General features: G+C 34.6%; 1 protein-coding gene across 4 annotated transcripts in view; it reads right to left on the bottom strand.

Moving 5' to 3' along the window:
- prkcab (protein kinase C, alpha, b) overlaps positions 1–14610 on the bottom strand; it is a 190551-nt gene extending 175941 nt beyond the window's left edge. For 3 of the 4 annotated variants that reach the window (XR_013203921.1, XR_013203922.1, XM_077230621.1), the window contains exons 1-2: positions 14325–14598; positions 13412–13443 (exon numbers count right to left, since the gene is read on the bottom strand). Coding sequence is in view for 2 of the 4 variants with exons in the window: in XM_077230621.1 (XP_077086736.1) it covers positions 13412–13443; positions 14325–14488 (196 nt within the window). In the remaining 2 variants the exon portion in view is untranslated. Of the gene's footprint in view, positions 1–13411; positions 13444–14324 lie in introns of all 4 variants that reach the window. The other variant, XM_077230622.1, reaches the window with a different exon arrangement.
- Positions 14611–20940: the final 6330 nt, after the last annotated feature.

The following is a 20940-nucleotide window of genomic DNA, read 5'->3' as shown; positions in this document are numbered from 1 at the left end:
TCGCTTCAGTTCTGGGCATGGCAAGACTCTCCAGATAAAGTGGCACCTGACTTCAAAGACTGGAGGAGAACGTCTGCATTAGCCAGTTAAATATATTCTGTGCCAGCGCTGAAAAGGGCGGACTCACCCTTGAAGAAGAGAAACCCAGACAAAACAGAGCCAAATTTGGATAGAGAACGAATGAAGACGAATGTTGTATGCTCCAATATCTGTGATGTATTTCTGACTGAAACGGTGTATTCAATAAGAAAAGTAAGCAGGGCTTGATTTTTGGACCATATGGAATTGATTAGATGGTGAAAAAATGATATTAACCCTCTGGGGACTAAGCTCTTTTTGGTCGGTTTTCTCTATTTTTACATTTGGCCTTATAAACTATATGTAATGGAGATGGAACACTATGTGTTTGGTATCTATGGATTAAGAAGACCCTAAGCTAACATAAGCACACATGTAATATGTTTATAAAGGAAGTATGAGTGAAAATGTACCATAAACTAGAGAACTTCAAAAACGGAAATTAGATTTTTGGCATTTATTTTTCTGTAAATCACACATCACACAACAATAGTGAACAGTTTTTGAACAAAAAATATATTTGTCAAAGCCTTTGCTTGACAAACATGTGTAATTGTTAAATAAAATGTGTAAAGAACAATGAAAAATTTAACTTTATTTACAAATAGTCCCAGGCGTTTTTCTTAGGAATGCTTAAAATTTTCTAAGCAATGCTTTCTCCTCGTCACTCTCCAGTAATTGTTCCAGAGCTTGTTCCACCGTAAATCGTTTACTGCTTGCCATCATAAAAGTGCTAAAACAATAAATAATGCTATAATTGTATGTGTATATATATATATTATAATTGTTCTGTCTCTCTCTCATATCTCTGTGCGCTCTCGCTCCATAAAGCCTTGTTTAAACTCGAGGCGTCCGTTCGCTTTCTGTCGTCTCTGCCACTCAATGCTGTTTGCGTAATAGTATATAGTACCACCCCTTGCAAGGCTACAGAGTCCTCCGATTTGCTAGAATACGTCATGGTAACCTTCCTCTGATTGGGTAAGAAAAATATTCCTCCATCGGCAATTTTTCCATTGGTTGTTGCTCGTGAATCTGCCAACAACATCGATTTCATTGGTCTTTGACGAAGTGGTATTGCGCAACAAGGAAGTGTGTATACAAGCCGGGTAAGTTTGTTATCACTGTTTTCAGCGGATTCTGAGGAAGACGGCAAAAAAAACCGCACCTCTCTATCATTAATAGTTTTTAAGATAATTACACATTTGTAGAAGTATGTCATTTTGGGCGGTACCGCCCAATCCGTCCCCAGAGGGTTAAGTGTCTTTACTAGCATTTAAATAAATTACCAAACATTGTTGTCGTGCGAATGAACCGCCAGAACGCATTAAAAGTTTTCTGTTTTCTGTTAAAACAGTGTTGTGTTAGCGGCCCCTAAGTTAAAGCTGCAGTAGGGAGTTTTGAGAAAATGTTGACTTAGCCTGAAAATTTTAACAAGCACAACTTACAGGTCCAACCCCCTTGCTCTCTGCTGCGCTACAGCCCTCCCTCCACAGCTCCTCCCCCACAGCGGAGCCTGCCGTGAACGCGCAGACTAGTAAGCAGGACCACCAATGACGGCGGATTATAAACAGTTATGGAACATTCACTAATAGGGACGAAACATCAACAATATGCTTTACATTGACTATGGCCTGCCCGTACTTTGACTACAAACTTGGTCCTCAAATCATTATGTATTTTGCAATACATGTAACTTTATAAGGTTGCACTCTTTCTATAAATTATAGCTACTAAGATAACGTTAAAGGATTAGTTCACTTTAAAAAAAAACTTTTGCTGATAATTTACTCACCCCCATGTCATCCAAGATGTCCATGTCTTTCTTTCTTCAGTCGAAAAGAAATTAAGTTTTTTGATGAAGACATTCCAGGCTTTTTCTCCATATAATGGACTTCAATAGGACACAAACGTTTCGAGGGCCAAATGACAGTTTCAGCGCAGCTTCAAAGGGCTTTAAACGATACCAGACGATGAATAAGGGTCTTATCTAGTGAAACGATCGGTCATTTCAAAAATAAATAAAAAACTTTAAGTTTTATAAGCACAAATGCTCGCCTTGCTCTGTTCTGTGATGCACGTTCGTGATCCTGTTCGAACTCGTTCATCCACATGAACAAATCTTTTTTCGAGTCATTCGTTCGTTGAATGAACGAAATGACTCCGAAAAAGACTCGTTCAAAAAGAACAAATATTTTTTCAAGTCATTTCGTTCGTTGAATGAACGAAATTACTCGAAAAAAGATTTGTTCATTTGGATGAACGAGTTTGAACAGGAGAGTCACGAACGACGGTACGCGCTCGCGCTGGGCAAGAGAGGGGTGATCAGCGCGTACACGAGCGTGATTGACACTGCTAAGACATTCCTCCTGGCTCTGATTGGTTGTTTCTGACCGGGAGTGGTGTATTTCTGCAAATGGCAGTAGGACCACAGGGAGGAGCCAGAGAAGCTTGATTTTTTTCACAGATTATCTGTCTCATGTTCTACTTTCAGGACATAATGACAGTTTTAACAAATATTTGTTTACAAAAGCTACCTACTGGAGCTTTAATAACTAAAGATCATTGCAATGGAAGTGAATCAATCAAAACTAACTTTAGCTGGGTAATAACTTTATTCTAGAGCTGTTGTAATGCCAAAACAATCTCTGTTACTTTAATGTCACTGTAAAACTGCTTTGAAACAATCTACAGTATATTGTTAAAAGCGCTATATAAATGAAAGTGACTTGACTTGAATTATGCACTTGTTGTCTTTTAGGAAAATTAACCATGGTATTTACTACAAATAAAACCAAAAGGGGTTTGGAGAGAATGGATGGAAAATAAGAGGATTTGGTGATGGCAGGGAAAAAGGAAAGTTGCTCGAGGTGACGGTATTTTATTGAACAGATAAATTGCCATATGTAGCTCTCTAACAGAGTTCACTGTAAAGCATTTTCCATTGTAAATGCTTATATTCATCCGCACAGTCACGCAGAGCCGAAGCACAACCAAAACAATGTTCTTCCGCAAAATACATGCAGTTCTGTTTTTTAACTGCTAGAGGGCCAAAAGTTACAAAGTGGACCTTTAACAAACTTCATTGGGTCATTAGACATTGGTTAGTTTTTTAAAGCAAGATAATGTAACTAACTCATTTGAAGAGTTATATTGTAATGTTTGGTCAATATAAAAAGCATTATTGAAATGTATTGTTTAATTTCCTACCTAGCTTCCAATTTTGTTTGAATACATTTAATAAAAAAAATTCTAAATCAAAATAGTATAATTCAGTGAAGAAAATGCATTACTTTTAACAAATGATTTAAGCCAGCAATAATGCTATATTTGTTATTTATCATGTCTTTTTATGGTTAACTTAAAATAGTTAAGAGAAGAGGTGAAAATCTAGTTGCAAGTTTATTAAACAAACAGAGATAATCCAAACAGGGAACAGAAACGCAACTGCATTTTCAAACACGTGAAGTCAATGACCGAACAAAGACAACTGAAACACAGGGGTATTTATACACAAGATAACAAGGAACAGGTGAGAGTAATCGATCGTTATGGAAACCAGCAGGGGTGACTATGGAAAGTAAGTAAAACAAGAATCAAACACAGGAAGTGAAAACCAGAACCAGTAAGACAACAGAATATCAAAATAAGAGTCACAAAACAGGGGGAACTGTGTCATTAACTCAGACTGGATATATGACAGACTACTAATGTAAAATTGATTTGTTTACTGTTGTTAATTCAACTTCACCTGTTTAGTTTCACCTGTATGGCAATGGGTTTTCACACAATTTTCTATTAAAGTCATCTAATTCTGGTTAAGAGCACCATCCACCTTTTCTTCAGACAGACATATTACTGTTAAAACAATCATGCTATAATGATAGCTAAAATTGACTCCACAGCGGCTAGAAAAAGAGGAAAGAGAAAGAGAGTGAGAGAGAAAATTGGACGAAATCAAATAACCTCTACATAGAAAAGCCCATAGAAAATTACCATTGGCATTTTTTATTTCCAGGGAGTACTGAGGCGAAACAGGGATTCTCATCATATTCCTAATGATCTGTAACAGGATCCACCACATTGCACACAAGGTAGAGCTCACTGTAGGTGGAGTGAGCGTGTCTGTTTGTCATCTCTGCTGAAAAAAACTGCTTAATCCAGCCAAAACTACTATGGTGGTCTTAGCTGGCCCAGACCTGGTCATAGACTACGCTCAGACTACAGGTAAATATGGCCCAAATCAGATTTGTTAGCTCATATGTGATTCAGATGTGTTTTTGTCATGACAGTGTGAAAAAATCTTTTAGATTCTGGAACTTTTGATAGTTCGATGTCAGAACTCATAAGTATTACAGTGACAGCTCTATATACAAGCAAAACATAAGGGCTCGTATCATACATGTTTAAAAACACCACTCTCTTTTTTCGCATCCTCATCTTTGTTTATAATATTGCCTGGACATAAATTCGCTGGCTTGAATAAATGTTACAATGTGATGTTGGTTCAACACCATGCTTGCACTCTCAGAAAATAAATCTCTCAAGATCTCAGCAGAAGTCCTTTTTGAGAAGTAACAGAGGTTTAGATGTTGATGATTTATTGAAAATGTTTGGTCACCATTATGGTGATCAATGTTTGCTTTAGTTTGACTCTTGGCTTTTTATGTGAGTTTGAGGTCTTTGTAACACTGTTTACTGAAACACATAATTTGTTGAAAAGAAAGCCAGAAACAAAGATGAACAGGTGATATAGTTTTAAGCATTATAAAGATTAAGAATAATTTTCTAATCTTATCCCTGAACAGATCAGATCAGACATTCTTAATTGCGGGTGCAAAAGTGATGTTGATTCAATGCAGATAACATTGACACATTAACATTGATTTAACATTGTTTGATGGTGGCGCGTACACACACACACACACACACACACTAGGGATGCTCATTTCGGTTATTTTTCCCGACCGACAACCGCCGCTCGTAAATCGATTATTAACCGTTAACTGATAAGATTATAACGTTAATATTGAATTGGCATTAAATAAAAATAAAATGCGTATCTGTGACCCGTTAAAAATAAAAACAATTGTATTTATTTATCAAAGGGTTTATTTTAATGTGCAAAGTGCAATCAGCAGCATAAAGAACAGATCAACCACAGAACCTGGATTCAGATCAAATTTTGTGACAACAGAGGAAAAACAGAATAAAATAATACAAAAAAAAACCATGAAATATGCCTACACTTAATATATATATTTTTACACTTAGATAATTAACAAATTAACATGACAAAAAGAAAACAGTGAATCCGTTTGAACGAAACGGATTAAAAGCCGGCATTTTTTTCCGTTAGACTAAGAGTTTTCGTTAAATAAAAATAGCAGCCCTACCTCAATCCACACCGTGTCTAATTTTTATTTAAAAAAAGCAACATGTCAACGTGATTTGGGGTTAGTCTGGAGCGCAGCCTGTTGACGGTTAGACCCGCGGCAGAAAACACCCTCTCCGATGGCACAGATGTCCCGGGAATACACAGGTAACGTCTCGCTAGAGTGGCCAGCTTCGGGAAGCGCCTTTCATTTGCTTTCCACCAGTCAAGAGGATTAATATCCAGAGATGGAGGATTGTCTCTCATGTAGATGAAATGGTCCCACACCGTGCTTCTTTTCGATCGCTTCATTTTGCTTGCTCGGTAAAAAAATGTCTGCAGGCACGTGTGTGGTTGCGCGTGTCAATGCGCCCCGTGAGTTAATACATAGTTTTAACTATATAGTAAAACCTACATAGTTTTGTTTTTTAAACCATGCAGCAAAAAAAAAAAAAAAAAAAAAAAAGCTTAAAAAAACGTTTTAAACCGTTTAACTGATAGTATTAATCGGTCAAAATTTTTACTATCGGTTAACGGTTAAACGGTCAAAATGAGCATCCCTAACACACACACACACACACACACACACACACACACACACACACACACACACACACACACACACACACACACACACACACACACACACAAACACAAAAACAAACACAAACACACACCCACACACAGAGGATACATTCACTCCAGAAAGTATAAGTGTAAGATGGCAAAGCACAAATTAATGCAACAAAGGGCTCCATCTTTAGCAAAAAAAATCATTAAAAGTAACTATTATATACAAAACATCAAAAAAAGTGATGCCAAGTGCAGAACTCCCGATAACGTAATCACAGTGAAAATAACGTGCACGCTTATTATGATTATTACAGTAATCTGCAGGCAGCCCAAAAAGACGGCTTTTGAGGTGTTCCACACAAGAAACACCATACAATCAGATAACACCAAAGCCTGTCATTTATGTTCTTTAGAAAATTATTTAGTCAAACCAAAATTTATTCAGTCACCTTCAACATTTCTCACATTATCATCACAGTTTATTCGCTAGAGTTTGAAAATGGTAATGAAATATGACTCTGAATCAGTTGATATTTCACTGGTTTTGTCCGTCCTTCTGTTAGACTGTCTCACACATGAATTATGTTGAATATCTATCAGATGTTAAATTTAACTACACAATTAGATAATACCAGTTTAGATCAAACAAATTACCAAACAATGCTTAATTATGTTCAGTCTGTGGTGTAAAAAGATTGGTCTTAGCAATTAAAGAAAAAACACTTCAGCAAAACATGGTTAGCTCAAAGTGTCAGAATAACTTTTTAGTCCCACATTTTTATAAACTTTACTGGGAGTCACTGAATGAAGAATTTTTGGGTATAATGTGTCACACTTAACTTTATTTTGCTCTCCTCACTTACATAAACGAACTATAGTGTCCTGCACCCACTAGAAAAAAGATATATAAAAAATGATATCTGGTGTCTGAATAACTTTTGGTTTAAGAACCATAAACTTCTTGGAATTTATCTGAATTTTTTTCTCGAGAAGATTTTCGTGAATCCTGGTTCAGTTCAGGATACCTCATGCATCTCATCATCTCTCTGCAGAAGTTTTAGCAGTAATACGCTCAGTAAAACGCAGGTGACCACAGGTCTGGTGTCTCATCACGAGCCTCAAAGCTCTTGGTCAGATATCAGAAGCCTTTTCATTGTTACAGACCATTACACACATGTCCCTAACGCTTCCAAGAACATGCACTCTCTGGACCGGCCCTCGTGTTCGCTTCCCACTCCACTGCACACACACACACACACACACACACATCGTCAGCGAAGCCATCTGTGTGTGAGCTCTCCAACAGCCAGCCTGTCTCATGCTGTCCTCACTTCTCCAGTGAAGTAGTGGATGCAGACAGAGAGGTGGAGGCTAGAGCCGTCTGGAGCAACACATGCTGACCGCAATGAAGTGTCAACTACAAATTACTAATAATTCCGGCTAGTTGATAATACCTAGAATATCAAAATCGACTGATGGCGGTAGATCCTTTTCCTATCTAGCACCACAACTCTGGAACAATCTTCCTAACATTGTCCGGGAAGCAGACACAGTCTGTCAGTTCAAATCTAGACTAAAAACACATCTCTTTGGCTTAGCATACACATAACACATTATAGACTTCTATAATTTAATGTTAGGCTGCATAGACTAGATCAGCCGGAGCCGGGAACACTTCCCATAAATCCTGATGTACTTGTTACATCATAAGAAGGATGGCGTGTACGCTAATATTAGTCTCTCTGTTTATCCCGAGGTTTACCGCAGTCCGCCGGATCCAGGCCGTATCCGGATCTGATGAAGGACCTGCGCCTGGACATGACGAAAACTCATCCCTGAAGGCCTCCTTCCCTTTACCTCTGTACTGATAAAACACTGTCAAAATGGTTCCAGTTCACATGGTGGAAGCTAGGGGTGTCGAAATTAATCGTTTGTACTATGCAGATGAGGGCGATTCGGTATCGGTTCAGTAATAGACCATAACCGATAATGTACTGACGCTTTTCTGACGTCGTTTGTCGCGTATGTGCTTTGTTGCGGTAGCATACAATAGCAGAGGGAGGCGAGGCGCGAGTGCGAGTAGTTAAAAATGCTCCAACTACTTTAAAAGCCTACATCTGGGCACATTTCGGCTTTCATGAACAACCTGGTAAGCAGGACCTGGAGAATAATGTGTGCGCTCATGTCACGCACAAATAGAATATGCAGGAGGTAATACCACTAACTTGATATACCTCGTTAGCCGTGTTCACCGCGAGCTGTTAACGCCTGCAGAGTCTGACTGCTGTAGAGTAAACGGATGAGCTCCAACGTCACCCGAATCCACAGCCAAAAACAAATCATCCACCCGCCACAATAATGTTCTCTGATTTAAGTATCCGAACCCGATGGTCAAATTACAATTATTCTGTGTTGTTACGCCTGATTATAAATGGATGATCGTCACCTTCAACAGCGAACTCGGCGACGGTGTATGCGCGCATTTCAAGGGTAACATTATACACTGATGAATGAGCGCTGGTTTTAAATTAACATTTCTTTAAAACAAAATTGATTTGACAGAATTTCATTTTCTTAATGGCATAAACAGGCTTTTTTACTCCCTTGAAACGTAAACTGTTTGTTGAGTCATATACAACGGCTTCAAGCGCAGCTCAACCGATCAGAATCAAGGACCGGAACTATCCGTTTTAAAAATGAACACAAGAGTTACTAGCTATGCCAGACTGATTTAACATGGCATTTACTTTCAGACGTACAATTCAACAAAACTCAGCTGCATTGTTAGCTTAGAGATAAACTTGGTTCCACCTTAGAAGACTTACTTTGCAACTAACTCTCATTAGAGTATAAGTAGACTGTTATGTTAGGCTTTAAGTGAGAGGGTTTGGGTTAGGTGAATACGTTGTAGTTGCAAAGGGAGCGTCACAATAAAGTTAGCAAATATTAAGCAGACAGTCTACTAATGCTCTAATGACTGCTAGTTTACATGTAGTTGCAAAGTTACTTATAGGTAGTAAAATGTCTAAAATGGACCATTGAAATTAAGGGAAAGTTTGCTTTGGCAAGCTGTTTCATACTCCCAAAAAGAACTTCATTTCAGCCTGATTTTATTCGAAATGACGACACATCAGTACGTTCTTCGATTTCGCTTTAAGTATATCGGGGCCTTCAGTAACGCAATATTTCACAGTCGATATGAGATGTACATAGCAGCCACGTTATGGAGGATGATCAATATTATTATTTATTATAATAGCTCCAGAGAAAGCCAATCCTGAGTTGCGATGTCACAACACACATTAAGAGTTCAATGCAGAGAACGGTTTGTAATCGTGCTCAAGAGGAAACACAACTGGAAGCGATGCCCTGATTCACTGTGTTTAAGCCTTCAGTTTACTCAGTTCTTAAAGTGTATTGAGTTTCTTCATTCACCCGTGACCACAGTGTGTTACCACCACACTAAAGCAAGAATTAACAGTCCCTCCAGCAATAATTAATGCACATTCAACCAATCACTGCATTATTTTTGACTAATTGTCTTTTCCCACAAAAAACAAACATTAATCTGAAGGGGGAACGCAATATTAAACAATCAAAATCCATAATTCCAATCCCAAACTAAATGATCAATGTGTTTAAAAAAAAAAGCATTATTTTTGAATGCAATAAGTAAAAAGTCATGCAACATCCTGATAAAATGACTATAAGCTTGCTTGCAGTGCGTTGAGCCGCGATTCACACTTGCATACTGGTGTAAAGCACGTCTCTGGTCCAACGCAGCAGAGGGCTTTGGAAATATATATTCACACACATCCTCAAAGACTTGACCATCTTCCATGGCTAATGTCCAGTTGACAGGAAGATACACAAATATGATACATGATATACCTTTGCCATCTGTGAGCATCTGAGTCTGCCAACTCATCCCGTTTGTGTTTCTGCTCAATGATTCCCAAGAGCCATGATGAAAACATACACTTTTACTGTAAGTACTGATGCTGTCAACTAACATACAAACATGGATGGATTCTGGGGTCCTGGGACCCTGGGAACATAATTGTTCAGTATCCCCATTCCCATATATATATATATATACTAAAGGGCTGTTGAATGCTTGATTCTGATTGGTTGAGAACGTACCAAACTTGATGCTCTCAGGAAACAAATGTACAAAGGAAAATCAAGCCAAGGATCATCAGGAAAACCCCGTTCACTAGATCTGCCATTTTCAATATCTAACTTCACAATCAATGGACACATGCGGTTTAATTTTAGCAAATAAAGTATATAGTCCTATCTATAATCAATATAAAATTAAACTGAATATATATAAATAGATAGTCCTGCTGCAAGGGTTTTTGTTATTAGCCTATTAATAAGCCTATAACAAATAAATAAATAGCCTAATAAATACATTAAATAATATTGACGCACATGCTTTTCTGTCTCATTATTGCAACCTTTCTCTAATAATTGCACTAATAACTGCATTAATAACATCATTAGTCTGCTATCAGTGGCTCAAACCTCCGTTGCTAACTCTAAAATGACGTTTTAGAATTAGCAACGGAGACATGGAATGAGATGCGTAGGAAATTAGTCCTACATACAAGAGTGTTTTAATGACAAAAACTTGACAAACGTCTTGAAATACATCATCTGAACAATGTTTCGAGGTGTGGGAACTGTAGCATAAGCGGAATAATTGACTTCAGGCCGTTGAATTATTAGAAGAAAAACTGGGACCGCATTACCACCTCGGGTGTGCATTATTTTTCTAATAATTCAAAGGCCTGTCGTCAATTATTCCTTACATATATATATATATATATATATATTTTTTTTTTTTACACTTCCTCTACCAGTCAAAAGTTTGGGATCGGTGAGATTTTTAATGTTTTTAAAAGTCATTTCTGCTCACCAAGGCTGCATTTATTTGATTAAAAACACAAAAAACTGTAATATAGTGAAATATTATTTCAATGTAAAACAGCTGTTTTCTAAGTGAATATATAGTAAAGTGTCATTTATTCCTGTGATCAAAGCTGAGTTTTCAGCATCATTACTCCAGTCTTCAGTGTCACATGATCCTTCAGAAATCATTCTGATATGATGATTTGTTGCTCAAGAAACATTTATGATTATTATTAATGTTGAAAACAGTTGTGTACAAATTTTTTTCAGGATTCTTTGATGAACAGAAAGTTAAAAACAATAACATTTATTTGAAATTGAATCTTTTGTAACATTATAAATGTCTTTACTGTCACTTTTGATCAATTTAATTCCTCCTTGATAAATAAAAGTATTGATTTCTTTTATTTCTTTCCCCCCAAAAAATTTAATAAAATTCTTACTGACCCCAAAGTTTTGAACGGTAGCGTTTAATGTTACAAAAGCTTCTATTTCAGAAAAATGCTGTTCTTTTGAACCTTCTATTCATCAAAGAATCCTGAAATAAAAACGTAAATAACTGATTTCAACATTGATAATAATGAGAAATGTTTCTTGAGCATCAAATCAAATGTTATTGCTGCACCACGGCTCTATAATTCGAACCCCTGTAATATTTCTAAATGTTGTTTGGGGATTGAAGAAGTTCAGCGATGTTAGTTTCACTCGAAGACTTTTGATTGGCCACTTCTGCACTGATAAGCCCCTCTCATTGGTCCAAATGTCCATTTCACTGCACATCAACTGTATATTAAACATCAAATATGTTTTGACTGGCTGTCACATTACACACACTTCACTCTCAGTGTCCTCGAGTCGTCACATCTGGTTTGGACACGGTCTGATAGTTCAGGACCTTGAGATCGAAGACTGCTTACCTGGCATCTACTTTAAAAATTCAAGCAGTTTATTTGAAATTAGAGCTGTCTGAAGCTACAAACTTTTTGCACTTGTCTTCTTGTATGTAAAAAACACATTTAATTGCTAATATAGTTAAAAATAGTCTAAAAGATTATTTTTTCTTGTGGACTAAGTGGATTATATATGCAATAGCATTTTTTTTGGTGGGGGGGGGGGTTGTTGAGGACTGGAAAGGGTGGACGTGAATTTCTTGAAAAATCTATTATATATATATATATATATATATATATATATATATATATATATATGTCCCGAATGACACTTTGCGGTTATATGTGTACTCATGCACAGTGTTGGGGGGTAAAGCATTACAAGTAATGTGAGTTATGTAATCTGATTACTTTTTTCAAGTAACTGGTAAAGTAACATTTTTTTTAAAAAGTTTCTTTTTGTAAATCAGTATTGCAAGTTACTTGGTTTTCCCATTCATGGACTATTAACTGAGAGAAATAGTGAGTAAGTGCAGAGGCGTGTGTGTGTGCGTGCGTGCGTGCGTGCGTGCGTGCGTGCGTGCGTGTGTGCGTGCTTGTGTGAACATGATGATTATTGTAGCACTAGACTAAATGTGAGTCATTATTCCTCAAAATGAATAAAGAGTGAAATGCGAACTCGTAACATTATACACTGCAATTATTAAATATGTTAAATTACACAAATATAGCCTATTTTCACCCGGTTTTACACACAAGGCTTAAACTAGTCCCAGACTAAAACACATGTTTGAGCTTTAAGGCATATCTTAAAATATGTCAGTGCCATTGTTTTGTCTCAGGATGCACAACACGAATGTTTTCTTTTTCCTTAGACACGTTTATAAATGCTACACTTGTAATTTCGGAGCAGAAACAGAGAAACATCATGCAAACACAACGTTGGATTCGCCACAATGCCACTGAATATTTAGTTCATCAAAAGCCTTTCTGATTTGGGATCGACCACTTATCAAGAGCCAACGTTGACAGATTTAAACAGATTTGTCCAAGAACATTATAAAACCACCAGAGCTCTGGAAAAGACCACCACTTTATCCAAACCTTGTGTTCCTCTAATCACACAACGATGACATAAACTGAACAACCTCATAAACAAGCTAATAAACAAACAATAAACCCTGGTAAAGCTCAATACATGAGGAACACATTCATGGGAGAGCAGATTCAGTGACACTAAACCACATCCTCACACACACACACACACACACACACACACACACACACACACACACACACACACACACACACACACACACACACAGGTATTCCTATCATTATGAGGACATTTCATAAATATTATGATTTTTATACTGTACTATATTTTTATACTCAGGATTTATTTCCCCTAACCCTGAAACCTAACTATCACAGAAAACATCATTTCACTATTTTTCCTCAGAAAAAAATGTCCCAACAAGGTAAAAAATGACTGGTACTTCTGGGACATTTTGGGGGCATTTAGTTCTTATAACGCAGGGTTTACCACACACACACACACACACATAAACACACACAGTACCTTGGCACTGGAAGCCTTGTTTTCCAAATCCCCTGTAGAGTTGCATTTGATAAGAGAAAGACAGAAAAAAAAGTGTGAGTCACAAAGCTGCAAAATACTATAACTTGACAACTTTCACTGTTTTAAAAAACCCTGACATTTATTTGATTGCCCTCTTTATCAAAAGTAGGATTTCTGAGGTGAAATGTGCAAGATAAACACTTTAACCTTAATGATCGTGAAAGGGTGAGTAGTATTAACGCAGGATTTAGTCATTAAAATGCCTGAAACATCTGTTCTGCAAATCCAGTTGGATGATGATGACATCAGCTGATGTCATGCAATGGTTTTCTGAATGCGCATTAATGGCTCATTATCATTATCTGTCTTTAGACGAAATGAAACAAACATTTATTTTAATTATTACTATTATTGCGAATGCATGATCATAATAATAACACACACAACCCTGTTGGAATACCTAAAACTGTAAATTATACAAAACAAATCATATAAAATGGCTTCATGCAGTGGAAGTACAAAATATCTCATTTTACTTTTAACATTTATGTCATTTTAAGCAGTTTTGTGTCATGCAAACAAACCATACATAGCTAATCTAGTCAATAGTATAACTTACAAATGAAGTTAAATACTAAATAAATAGGCAACATGCAAAGTAAATATAACAACCATTTTTCAAGCTCAAACTAGACATACAAACACACTGTCATGCATTTTTTTTAAATAATTCATGCACCTCAATTTTCCATGAAAGGAAAAATAGTTGTTAAGGTATTGCTTAAAATAAAATGCATGCCAAAATAAAAAAGTAAGAAATGATAGACAGCTGTCAACTCACTCATTTAAAAGTGCATTATTGAAAGTTTGCAGTGTAAAGCACGAGTGTGTGTGTGTCGAGAGAGTGTGTTACCAGATGAAGTCGGTGCAGTGGCTGCAGAATGTGGGTTGCTTGAAGAAGCGCGCGGTAAATTTGTGGTTTTTAACTTCGTGCACGTTCTTCTGTCGCAGAGCTCCTTTGCGCGCGAATCGATTGACGATGGTGGAGTCATTGATCTGTATCAGATGATCAGCCATCACTATTCCTCAGGTGTGTGTGTGTGTGTGTATATGTGTATGTGTGTGTGTGTGTGTCCCCTCTACTGCACGCGTCTCTCCTGTTACCGCGCGCCTCTCTCTCACCGACGCTGACGTCAACGCTCTCCGTCTATTCCTCACGCGACGCGAGGGTGTGCAGCGTCATCGCGCGGAGGGAAACAGGAACTAAACAGGAATCCGTTATAATGCCAATATTTTGGTTTACAATAAATCCTTATTTTTAAGGAATTGCTTTAACAGGGATATTAATCATCTCGTGAATATGTTTTTCAAAAAAAAATGTTTGATGATTATGGAAATCTTTTAACATACGAACAATTTATGCGAATCCATAGTTTTCCTGTGCATTTTAAGGAAATTAATTTAGTCATTAAAGCTATTTCCCCTACCCTGATTCATCTTATCAAAAGTCATATTCAGTTTAACTCCATATTAATGATAAATCCAAAATTAATTTTAAACGACATTGAATTGATTGATAAAAAATGCTATAATAAACATATTTTGTACAACATTTCAAATACAAAATAAAATAGCACCTATAGGAATTTTTTTTTGGAACTCTATTATTGATAATATTAATTGGAAGACTGCTTGGTTAATCTCCTTTAAATATTGCATTAATAATAAAACCAAAGAAATACATTTTAAAATTTGCATACCATTAATTTGTTAAAACTGTTAAATCATTAATTGCAAGATACTCTGATATTGATGATTTATGTTGCTTTTGTAAAAGTGGGAACAAGGTTTTGACGCATTTGTTTTTTGAATGCAAAATTGTCCAAAATTTCTAAAGGAATTGGCAGAATTTATCTTTAATTTAGTAAAAATGAAATACTATTTTACTTTAAAGGATATTATTGTGTATTATGAAAACAATGTTAACAAAGGTCTTGAATACATTGTTAATTTATTTATACTGTTGGCAAAATATTATATCCATAAGAAAAAATATTTAAATTCATCCCCAATATTTAAGATGTTTAAATTAGAATTTGATTGCTTCATATCTTCTCTGAAATTGTAAAAAAAAATCAATAAAAAAATCAATTAACATCTGTAAAATATTTTGATATCATTTTTGGTTCCCCTGCTACGAATTAATGTTTCTCCTTGTTTTGTAATATTGTATGCTATGTTGGTTTCTTGTTCAATCAGCAATTAAAAAATAAAATACAGTAGCTGTATATTAAACATAAATAAATAAAAATAAAACAACCAGGAATCCATATTTGATAATGGATATTTATAAATATAGCCGTTTGTTTGGTCATACATTTTATTGTTGAAGTGCAAATTTGCAAATGAATTTCAACAGTTTTTTCTCAATCGCTTTTCTGAGACTTTTTTTTCCTTTCAAGACAATAAGTTAATGTCTCTGAGCAATTAGTTTGTTGTTCACATCAGATTTGGATTTCTTATTGATTTAAGCATTTGCATGTGTTTTGGCAGAGTAAAGAACAATTGTCTTGCACAACATCTACATGTCGTGTTGAAAACTGATTCTCAGTGAAACTGTCAAATCTTCACATTTACACAGACAAAACGGACATTCTTGTACAGTATAAAAAGCATTTAAAAAAACAACAAAAAAAAAAAATGAAATTTGTAAATAACAAGTCTTTCCATGGTGAAAAAGCATCTAAACATTAGACGAGTGTGGCTCACACAATGACAAAAACACTTTATATTTTGGTGGCGTTGGCCAGTTTACTCACACAATAACTAGGTTTTGAAGCATGAATGAAATGTTTTGCGTTTTGCAGCAATGCAATAGAGTTGTGATTTTCCAGTTGTGACACTTGATGGCACGGTTTAGAGAATGGTGAGACTGTTTAGATAAACGTTACGAAGCGATTGAGAAAAACTGTGAGACATAAAATACACTTTCTTTTCAAATACAGATTGTTTATTTCTATAAAACAATAAATATGTTTCAACAAATATATTTTTTTGAATTACAAACTAAATATTTGGGAGTCTAGAATTGAATGTAAATATACATAATTGACAAGTGACCAACTGTATTTAACCCAACAGCCGGGTTATTACTATAAATTATCCAACGATTTTAAAAATGACCCAACATTTCGGGGAAAAAAACAAGATAGATAGATAGACAGACAGACAGACAGACAGATAGATAGATGATAGATAGATAGATAGATGATAGATAGATAGATAGATAGATAGATAGATAGATAGATAGATAGATAGATAGATAGATAGATAGATAGATAGATGACAGATAGATAGATAGATAGATAGATAGATAGATAGATAGATAGATAGATAGATAGATAGATAGATAGATGATAGATAGATAGATAGATAGATAGATAGATAGATAGATAGATAGATAGATAGATGATAGATAGATAGATAGATAGATAGATAGATGATAGATAGATAGATAGATGATAGATAGATAGATAGATAGATAGATAGATAGATAGATAGATAGATGATAGATAGATAGATAGATAGATAGATAGATAGATAGATAGATAGATAGATAGATAGATAGATAGATAGATGATAGATAGATAGATAGATGACAGATAGATAGATAGATAGATAGATAGATGATAGATAGATAGATAGATGATAGATAGATAGATAGATAGATAGATAGATAGATAGATAGATAGATAGATAGATAGATGACAGATAGATAGATAGATAGATAGATAGATAGATAGATAGATAGATAGATAGATGACAGATAGATAGATAGATAGATAGATAGATAGATAGACAGACAGACAGACAGACAGATAGATAGATAGATAGATAGATAGATAGATAGATAGATAGATAGATAGATAGATAGATAGATAGATAGATAGATAGATAGATAGATAGATAGACATGCAGGCAGACAGACAGATAGATAGATAGATAGATAGATAGATAGATAGATAGATAGATAGATAGATAGATAGATAGATAGATAGATAGATAGATAGATAGATAGATAGATAGATAGATAGATAGATAGACATGCAGGCAGACAGACATATAGATAGATAGATAGATGGATAGATAGATAGATAGATAGATAGATAGATAGATAGATAGATAGATAGATAGATGATAGATAGATAGATAGATAGATAGATAGATAGATAGATAGATAGATAGATAGATAGATAGATAGATAGACATGCAGGCAGACAGACATATAGATAGATAGATAGATGGATAGATAGATAGATAGATATATAGATAGATAGATAGATAGATAGATAGACATGCAGGCAGACAGACATATAGATAGATAGATAGATGGATAGATAGATAGATAGATAGATAGATAGATAGATAGATAGATAGATGATAGATAGATAGATAGATAGATAGATAGATAGATAGATAGATAGATAGATAGACAGACAGACAGACAGACAGACAGACAGACAGACAGATAGATAGATAGATAGATAGATAGATAGATAGATAGATAGATAGATAGATAGATAGATAGATAGATAGACATGCAGGCAGACAGACAGATAGATAGATAGATAGATAGATAGATAGATAGATAGATAGATAGATAGATAGATAGATAGATAGATAGATAGATAGATAGATAGATAGATAGATAGATAGATAGATAGATAGATAGATAGACATGCAGGCAGACAGACATATAGATAGATAGATAGATGGATAGATAGATAGATAGATAGATAGATAGATAGATAGATAGATAGATGATAGATAGATAGATAGATAGATAGATAGATAGATAGATAGATAGATAGATAGATAGATAGACAGACAGACAGACAGACAGACAGACAGACAGACAGATAGATAGATAGATAGATAGATAGATAGATAGATAGATAGATAGATAGATAGATAGATAGATAGATAGACATGCAGGCAGACAGACAGATAGATAGATAGATAGATAGATAGATAGATAGATAGATAGATAGATAGATAGATAGATAGATAGATAGATGGATAGATAGATAGATAGATAGATATATAGATAGATAGATAGATAGATAGATAGATAGATAGATAGATAGATAGATAGATAGATAGATAGATAGATAGATAGACATGCAGGCAGACAGACATATAGATAGATAGATAGATGGATAGATAGATAGATAGATAGATAGATAGATAGATAGATAGATAGATAGATAGATGATAGATAGATAGATAGATAGATAGATAGATGATAGATAGATAGATAGATAGATAGATAGATAGATAGATAGATAGATAGATAGATAGATAGATAGATAGATAGATGGATAGATAGATAGATAGATAGATAGATAGATAGATAGATAGATAGATAGATAGATAGATAGATAGATAGACATGCAGGCAGACAGACATATAGATAGATAGATAGATGGATAGATAGATAGATAGATAGATAGATAGATAGATAGATAGATAGATAGATAGATAGATGATAGATAGATAGATAGATAGATAGATAGATAGATAGATGATAGATAGATAGATAGATAGATAGATAGATAGATAGATAGATAGATAGATAGATAGATAGATAGATAGATTGATTGATTGATTGATTTATCAGATCATAATATCGTATTAACAACATTCAGGAAATTAACGACTGGGTTAGTAAATAGAGATAATATCTTATAATATCTTACAAATAAATGAGGGGAACTTGTGTTGCACTTCCTTTACTGAAACTGTGACTAATGTGGTAAACAAATATTATACTTCTTTGAAATGCTCAAGAAAAAGTGAATCATCACAGTGGTCCAACAGCGATATTCACTATCTTATGGAAAAAAGAGACCAAGCTTTAAAAACTGCAATTTCTTCAACATTAAATACAGATCATTTCATTTATAAAGGTCTCAGAAATAAAATAGTACAAGAATTACAGAAGTCAAAAGTATTTTATTATATACAATTAATAGAGAGTGCTAAAGGTCAAAGTACAGCCCTGTGGAAGCAATAATATCATTTAACAAATAAGAGTCAAATACAGCAAACAATCAGAGGCACAAATAGATGGAAAAGTAATCGATGATAAAGCTACTCTCGCACACGAGGTTAATACATATTTTATATGTTCAGTAGAAGAATTGGCTCAAAATTATAAGTCAATATCATTAATAAATAAGGTGGAGGATGAGCTATTAAATTCATTTTTATCAAGAAAATAGAATAATGGAAATTGTAAAGATTTTACCAAATTCAGCAGCAAAGGATGTTTACAATTTAGATATAAATTTTTATTAACATTTTTTTTTTATCAACTAGAGAAACCAAAACTGTGGAAATATCAATTGTGCCGGTTATGTCAAAGTTTTTAGAGAAGGTTGAAATATTAATAAGAGTAATAACCTCCTTCACCAACTTCAATTCGGTTTTAGACCACAGTATAGTATTTAGATCTATAAGAGACTCTAAAAAATGCTGGCTTGTTTTAACCCCAATTTTGGGTCAAATATGGACAAACCCAAATGTTGGATTAAAAATGCAATTTAAAAATGTAACCCAACAGCAACAAATGTAAAACAACATTTTTTTAGAGTGCAGTGTGTTAAATTGAGAATACAAAATCATTGTTTATGGGCGTACCTCAAGGCTCAGTCTTAGGCCCCTTGCTTTTTAGTTAGTTTATAAATGATATACAGTAGCATGTGGTTGTTAAATATGCGGATGATACAGTAATTTATACATCTGAAAGTCATCTGCAATTATAAATGAACAAATGGAAAGGATATCTACATATGGCTTCAGGAAAATCATCTTACTTTAAATGCTAGGAAACTGTTTTTATGTGCTTTTCTAATAGAAAGCAAAAAGAAAGAGTAGCAATTAGGGTTCATAATGAAGAAATAGAGGTGGTAGATGGGTTTAATTTTGTAAGTATTGTTTTAGATTCACAACTTAAATTTGATAAACATATAAAAAAGCTTTTTAAAAAATGGTAAGGATTAACCTAAATTGTTTTAAACTTATTACTGTAGACAATACATCTCAGTTGAGGCGGCTCCTCTTTTCATGCACGCAATGATTTTGTCCCGCATTTCGTATTGTATTACTGTATTACAAATTTGAGATGTTGTATAATCTAAAAATGATCTAAAAATAATGGATAAAAAGCCAAATCGATGGCATCACTGCAATATATATATATATATAAAAAATTAATATGAAAAATTGAATATAAAATTTTAAAAACTTTAAAAAATTTGTCATATATAAAATAGATTTTTATGTTTGCAGAAGGAGTACAGCATGGGAATTGTAGGATTGATTTCTGGAGAGCTACACAAGCACAAAGAGCCTTTTCTGTAAAGGAACATGTTAAGTTTAAATGAGTTTAAAGCAGTACGTGAAATAAAGTCTTTATATTGAAGGTAAAGCGGTGGTTTAAAATGATCCAAAACTGCACGCATTAT

This window comes from Siphateles boraxobius, unplaced genomic scaffold (assembly GCF_051911475.1).
Source record: "Siphateles boraxobius isolate OS27281-9 unplaced genomic scaffold, OSU_SipBor_1 15, whole genome shotgun sequence".
NCBI lineage: Eukaryota > Metazoa > Chordata > Actinopteri > Cypriniformes > Leuciscidae > Siphateles > Siphateles boraxobius.
Note: the sequence above shows the minus strand (reverse complement) of the source record. Positions and strands in the feature narration are given on the sequence as shown.